Genomic DNA, 7,899 nt, shown 5'->3' on the forward strand with positions numbered 1-7,899 from the left:
CCTATTTTTAAGGATGTGTCCTCTTTTATTGCGATTTTCTAATAGTGTTTTCTTTTTAGCCCGATTTATAGTTCATGAGATCTCGACGTTAATGCCAGACACGGCCAGTCCTGATGCTGATCAATTATATATAGCCTTTATATGGTCCAAAGCGCATTTTATGCAAATCTAGTATACCCTTTTACTCTACAAGTACGGGCTATAGAAATCATAACAGCTACAAATGTTTTTTTTTTTATACTTTAATAATTTTTTTTTATTTTTAATGTTTTTAGCTTTGGACTTTGGAAAATATGGTTCATTTTGTTTTGCGTGCAAAATCTGAGTCAAACTTGCCATGTCCTTTTGTTTGCCCGTCCGTCTGTACTTCTTTCCGTGTATATATATGTACATATATGTTACCTTATTCTTTGTCCTTCTTCTTAATGGGCAGCCTTCTCTAAAGATTATATTTGATTATATTATATTTCTTATTTCTCTAACCAATCAAATGTTAGTTCCAACTAAGGGCTGAGTGTGCAATTAAAAGGTATCCCGAACCAATTACCATGGTCACCAGCATTAGTGGGAATCCGATGGCGAAAAAGTGCCAAAAGGATATCTTATAACCATGCTGAAGGGCGATCAGCGCAATAATCTCATTAGAGACGGCCCCAAATAAGGACCCATTTCCCCCAAAACAGGCTCCAAAAATCAAAGCCCAAAACATCGGGGGCAATGGGATGTCATCGTTGCTGGCCATCTGGAAGCTGAACTTCAGCATAAAGATTGTAACTGCGGCGTTGTCAATGAAGATTGTAAGTAGGGCGGTCATCCAAAGAAGCAGCATAGTGATTACCGCAATCTGCTTGTGTGGTTCCAAACTTGTAAGAAGTCGAACCGTTCTCTCCCCGAGCCATTCAAAGAATCCCAACTGATCCACGGCCTCAGACAAAACAAAAAGGGCTGCTATGAAAAGGAGGATTGTCCACTGGATTATGCCAAGTGTGGCGTTCAGGTCGTTTTTGTCGTCCAGGATAATGAGCAAGAAGGCGGCTAGCAAGGTTATCCAGCCTAAGGAAGCCCCATTTGCTACATTGGGTATCGAGTGGAGGACCATGCATAAGAAGGCAAAAATGAGGGCTATGGAGCATTTAACCAGAAGCGGCTTATCATGTATCGGACTGCTGGCCTCCAACTCAGCCAGGGTTTCTGGATAGTCTTCCACTGGCTTCAGCCAATACTTGCTCGGCAAGCTACCCCTGAGGAATACTATCCGATCTTGGGTTTCCTGGCTGGGCGGTTTCTTTCCTCTGGCTCTTTCCTCCATAAGGCCCAACTGATTTTGATCAAGGACAAATATGCTTTTTCTGTGGGTCACGTAAATCATACCAAAGATCACGAACATCGCGACCAGCACTCCAGGCATCATGTGTATTATAAAGTTGACAAAGTCAACTCCTTCTGCAACCGCCACCGGATTTGTCGTTACGATCGCATTAGGTGGATTTCCCAAAGGCGTTAATGCACCGCCAATATCTGCGAATATAGCCATTACGACCAGCACGTAGCTTGTCCGCAAGGACATCATCTCGCAAAGACGAATAGTTATTGGGGTCAGTGACAAAGCCATGATATCGCTGTTCAGAAAAGCGGACAAAAAAGCGGTCAGCATGCTCAGAAAAAAAATCAGAGGCCACGGGCGACCCCTGGAAATCCTGTACGTCCAAACGACTAGGAAATCAAAGACGCCAGTTGTCGCCATAATATCCACAATGGTCATAAGCCCGAAGAGCAACATCAGAGGTTCAAAGTTAACAAATGATATTATCGCATGCATGTCGGGCCGATGCTCTAGGATAGCGAGAATCGCAATAGCTGTGGTAGCTATAATGAGTGCAGCAAAGGTGTGATCTATCACGTCGAAAATAATCAGCATATAGAGTCCAAGTATCAAGAGTCCTGAATAAACAAGGCACATTTCGGTGACCATCGGATTTGTATCTATGACAACGTGCAGGGATACCGGAGAATTCCGTATACTATCCAACGAGATCACTGCTTGACTATCAGCCCCTCGCGTTCTTTTTACCATGAAGTTTTTCGACACTTTCGCGTATGTTGTGTCATCATTGTTTATGGCAATATTCCACTTCTCCGTCCAACGATAAGTCACATTTAAAGCGAAGTTACGCCATTCCACACGCAATCCCACCTCGTAAGCTCCATTACTTTTCTCCGGTGAGCTTATTGAATACCCATGTACTGGTCCAAGTAACGTAATTCTGAGATCATTGTTAGGCAGCTCAACCTTCGTTATGGCAGTTTTGTTGGGCATCACGGTGATCATAGTGCTTTGTGGCGTTTTCTCGGCTGCAAAAACAAACACTATGAATGCACAGCCCAACCACAGCAGCAAGAGGATGCACATTTTGACAGTATGAATTATTTTCATATGGCGGCCAGAAGGCTGTTCACCGTCATCTTGTCGTCGGATATTCCATCTGGTTTGGCGTATGTTACTCCACGCCTGCAAACGGCTGCCGTCTAAACGCCCTGAGTTTATAACCAAAAGATTACATAGAATTTTCATTTGAAATATAAGTAGAACACGACTGAGTTCTGGAGGATATAATATATGTATATATGATTCCTGCAAGTGCAATAGGCCTATTAGTATTGTTGCTGAAGGAAAGCCAGCTAGAAATGATTGACCCACTTCCGAATCCAAAACAAGAGAGAACGCTATAGTCGAGTTCCCCGACTATCTGATACCCGTTACTCAGCTGGTGGAAGTGCGAAGGAGAGTCTTAAACACTGACAGTTTTTGGCAATTTGTGGGCGTTAGGGTGGGCGTGGCAAAAAGTTTTTTTGCAAATCGATAGAAATTTACAAGACTAATACAAAAATGAAAAAATATCAAAACATTTTTCAAAAGTGTAGGCGTGGCAGCTTTGGGCGGTTTGTGGGCGTTAGAGTGGGCGTGGGAAAAAGTTTTTTGGCAAATCGATAGAAATTTAAGAGACCAATATATAAATGAAAAAATATCAAAACATTTTTCAAAAGTGTGGGCGTGGCAGCTTTGGGCGGTTTGTGGGCGTTAGAGTGGGCGTGGCAAAAAGTTTTTTGGCAAATCGATAAAAATTTAGAAGACCAATACAAAAATTTAAAAATATTAAAACATTTTTCAAAAGTGTGGGCGTGGCAGTTTTGGGCGGTTTGTGGGCGTTAGAGTGGGCGTGGCAACATGAGTCGACAAACTTGCGCTGCTTCTATGTCTTGGGAGTCTGTATGCTTAATCTCAACTTTCTAGCTTATGTAGTTCCTGAGATCTCGACGTTCATACGGACAGACAGACGGACAGACGGACGGACAGACGGACATGGCCAGATCGACTCGGCTATTGATCCTGATCAAGAATATATATACTTTATATGGTCGGAAACGCTTCCTTCTGCCTGTTACATACTTTTCAACGAATCTAGTATACCCTTTTACTCTACGAGTAACGGGTATAATGAACAAGAGAGAACGTTATAGTCGAGTTCCCCGACTATCTGATACCCGTTACTCAGCTAGTGGAAGTGCGAAGGAGAGTCTTCAACGCCGACAGTTTTTGGCGGTTTGTGGGCGTTAGAGTGGGCGTGGCAAACAGTTTTTTGGCAAGACAGACGGACATGCAGTTAATCAGCTGACTTTGTTAGCGCGGGAATTTTGAAGCGTGACTAAACAATTTTTTTAAAAATAGTTGTTTATTGTTATATTTATATTTAGAAAACAAATTCAATATTGTGACTTAAAAATATTAAAAAAAAGACTTTCTGCAAAAATGTCGAGCTTTTTGCCCATTGTGCACTGCTTTCCGCGCTATGCATTATTAGGACTGCGGGATGGTGGATATCATTATTGCCAGAAACACTAACAACGCTGCAATGAAATCCAGAGTATGTATGTTGTAGGATCTCTTCTTTCTCTTCAATCACTTCCACAGTGTTGATCACATTGGCGGTATTGTCGGATGCTCCATCCTAGCCGCCCATCTTGAGACTTCTTTTTCGGTTTTTGACGAATTAATAACTGATTTGATTGCATCTGGTGGCAAGTTGGATGAGATGGATAAAGTGAGCCACCGTAAGGGTGAACTTAGCAAAAGGTTATGTCTGTAAATCGATAGAAATTTACAATTCTAATAAAAAACAGCTTTGGGCGGTTTGTGGGCGTGGCAACAAGTTTTTGGCAGATCGATAAAAATTTATAAGACTAATAAAAAAATGGAAAATATCAAAACATTTTTCAAAATTGTGGGCATGGCAGCTTTGGGCGGTTTGTGGGCTTGGCAACATAAATCAACAAACTTGCGCTGCGTCTATGTCTCTGGAGTCTGTATGCTTAATCTCATCTTTCTAATCTTTCTAGCGTTTGTAGTTCCTGAGATCTCGACGTTAATACGGACAGACGGACATGGCCATATCGACTCGGCTATTGATCCTGATCAAGAATATATATATACTTTACATGGTCGGAAACGCTTCCTTCTGCCTGTTACATACTTTTCAACGAATCTAGTATACCCTCTTCCTCTACGAGTAACGTAATACCATATTACTTCACACTTGGCCACCATATATGGCTAAACGTAAAACATTATTTTTGGGTCAGTTTCTGTTCGCCTGAGTACTGGAAATACGGTCTCACAGGATAAAACCCAGGGGCACTGCCATGTATCGTAAGGCTGCATTTATGACAAGATAATATATAAAAAAGTAAGATCTAAGTTTGTGCTAAAAAATTTAGTAATGATCCCTTTAAAGGCGGTGGAGTGTCAAACTTTGAGAAAATGGTCAAGTACAGTGAGAACATGGAACTCTGAAGGAGTCATGTAACTCATACATTTTTTAAATATTGGGGTACAAAAAAGTTTAGATTGTGGGAAGGATGTTTCGTGTAGAAGGATTTTTAATTGTTGGCAAAATGTTCGAAATATGTTGCCAGAGAATCGGGCGTCTTGGTCGTTAACTATCTGTCCCGAATTCCCGAAGAAGCTTATGAAGTGTTTAAACGATTTTACAATATTCAGGGAATTTAGATTTTCGATAGGGATTTTAGATTTTAGAGAATTTGCCGAGGGATGTTTCTGGTGTTGGGGGTCTCGTTCCAGACAATCTGATACCCGTTTAGTGTGAAAGTGCAAACGAGAAATTTTTACATTTTTCTGGCACATTAAAAGAAATGGGAAAAAAAGAATTTAATAAATAAAATTAAAAGCAAAAAGTTGTTTTATCATATCTATAGAAATTTTCAAGATTAGTGGGCGTGGAAAAAAGCTGCCATGCCCACACTTTTGAAAAATGTTTTGATATTTTTTCACATATCTCTCGATTTGCCAAAAATTTTTTGCCACGCCCACTCTAACGCCCACAAACCGCCAAAAACTGTCAATGTTGAAATTTCTCCTTTGCACTTCCTGAGTAACTAGCTGAGTAACGGGTATCAGATAGTCGGGGAACTCGACTATAGCATTCTCTCTTCTTTTTTGCATTAATTGATTAGCATGTCTCCGACCGCTCCTATGACAACTACATACATATATAATAATATATGCATATAATATATATTTTCAAAAAAACGGGTGTATCCCAAATTAGAATACCTATGCAATCAGAAGGGAGCTTTAAAATTGAGCTTCTTTTTGTTTTAAATAAAATAATTTTTGGGGCGTTATTTAATAAGTAAAATGATTTTTATTCAAACTTCAACAGTCAACAATAAAAAGTGTAAGCTTTTGGTAAAAATCAAGCCAAAGTAGCTAAAAATTGCTTTGCATCAAACTATACTTTTAAAAATAAAATAACTCTTTTAAATATGCCAGCTAGCACAGCTAGCCTTCATTGATGACATTATATACTTAAGTATACGTACGCTTAACTTAAAAACAATTGTGAAATATAATAAAAAGCTATATCCATTTAGGTTTAAAAACAGAATAAATAATAATTCGTTCTTTATTTTTATTATACTAGTTTTTGTGATACAATGTTTTTCCAAAATTTGATTAGTCTAGTCATTAATAAGAGTTTACCAAGTAGATTAGAACATTTCAATTCTTATTGTTTGTACAGTATGTATTCCCAGAAATTTTTTGATTTAATAGCTTAGTAGAGTAATAAAATTCTAAGGCGGAAGCACTCGAGAATACCGTTTTCACTTGGTTCTAATAAAAAACATTTAAAATACAATTAAAATTATAAATATATCAACGTTTTTTCCACAAGACACGATTAACTCCAATTTCAGATGCGACTCACAATCAGTTATATTTTATTTTATCTTAACATGGTATTCTCAGTTCGTTCAAAAGCTACATATGTCCTGCCTATATAGGAATGGCCGGGCGTCAATCAGGCTTGTGCTATGCAACCTGTGGAAGCTGCCAATTCTCTGCCGCAGATGTCATGTATTGCGGCTCTTTTTCTATTGCAGCAGAAACATTTTTGAAGCCTGCAAAAACGGTTGGTATTGTTTTTGTTGTTTAGGTAGTGGTTAACGTCACAAAACGAATTGACACACGATTTTTTATCACACATTGCACCTTTCGCGAAACTCCACCCATTACCTTTCAGACCCCCACACACATTGTGTCCATCTGTCAAAAAATACAGATTGAAAAAAAATTCCGACACATTTTTCGCGGTGACAGATGCGGCCAGATGACAATCACAAAGGCAGTTACGTTTCCAGAATGACATTATATTGCAGGCACCAGTCCTCTCCCTAAGCACCATATGACACAGCTTTATAAAGTAGACACAGGTACAACGATTCATTTAACAGCCAGATTCATTTATTGTTAATTTAAAAATCGTAAAAATCTAGTGCTTTGAATGACAGGTACCTAAAAACTCTGTCCACTCTTCAGGTGCATTGAGAAGTTATATGGAATTCAGCAGAGTTAATTATGTTTTCGGCAAATGTTTACAAGCTTTGGGTTTAAAGGATATGAGTTTGGTAAATTTGTGGTACATTTCAACAGCCGCGGGCAATTTTATTGTATGCTTTCTGGAGATTTTTATTAATTAACATTGATTTTACAGTTGGAAACTTTAAACGATATACAACTCATTCTTGAAATACAATGGTTCAAGGGGTATAAAATGGAGTCCGTATATTTTTATCGATAAAAAATCGATAGGAATTTACAAGACTAATAAAAACATACAGGAAATATCAAAATATTTTTTACAAAACTGTGGACGTGGCACCTTTGGGCGGTTTGTGGGCGTTGGGGTGGGCGTGGAAAAAAGTTTGTTGGCAGATCGATAGAAATTTACAATACTAATAAAAAATTAAAAAACATCAAAACATTTTACAAAATTGTGGGAGTGGCAGCTTTGGGCGATTTGTGGGAGTTAGATTGGGCGTGGCATGCTTAATCTCAACTTTCTAGCTTTTTATACCCGTTACTCGTAGAGTAACAGAAGCAGCGCAAGTTTGTCGATTCATGTTGCCACGCCCACTCTAACGCCCACAAACCGCCCAAAACTGCCACGCCCACACTTTTGAAAAATGTTTTGAAATTTTTTCATTTTTGTATTAGTCTTGTAATTTTCTATCGATTTACCAAAAAACTTTTTGCCACGCCCACTCTAACGCCCTCAAACCGCCCAAAGCTGCTACGCCCACACTTTTGAAAAATGTTTTGATATTTTTTAATTTTTATATTGGTCTTGTAAATTTCTATCGATTTGCCAAAAAACTTTCTGCCACGCCCACTATAACGCCTACAAACCGCCAAAAATTGTGTTTAAGACTCTCCTTCTCCCACTAGCTGAGTAACGGGTATCAGATAGTCGGGGAACTCAACTATAGCGTTCTCTCTTGTTTAGTTCCTGAGATCTCGACGTTCATACGTACGGACAGACG

General features: G+C 39.1%; 1 protein-coding gene across 1 annotated transcript; it reads right to left on the bottom strand.

Annotated features, from left to right (window-relative positions):
- Nucleotides 1-440: 440 nt before the first annotated feature.
- LOC120446714 (P protein) lies at nt 441-2,531 on the bottom strand. The gene is made up of 2 exons (XM_039627825.2): nt 2,409-2,531; nt 441-2,352 (listed from the first exon to the last, which is right to left on the bottom strand). The coding sequence occupies exon 2, from the start codon at nt 2,327-2,329 to the stop codon at nt 494-496; it is 1,836 nt and encodes a 611-aa protein (XP_039483759.1). The 5' UTR covers nt 2,330-2,352; nt 2,409-2,531; the 3' UTR covers nt 441-493.
- Nucleotides 2,532-7,899: the final 5,368 nt, after the last annotated feature.

This window comes from Drosophila santomea, chromosome 2R, assembly GCF_016746245.2.
Source record: "Drosophila santomea strain STO CAGO 1482 chromosome 2R, Prin_Dsan_1.1, whole genome shotgun sequence".
NCBI lineage: Eukaryota > Metazoa > Arthropoda > Insecta > Diptera > Drosophilidae > Drosophila > Drosophila santomea.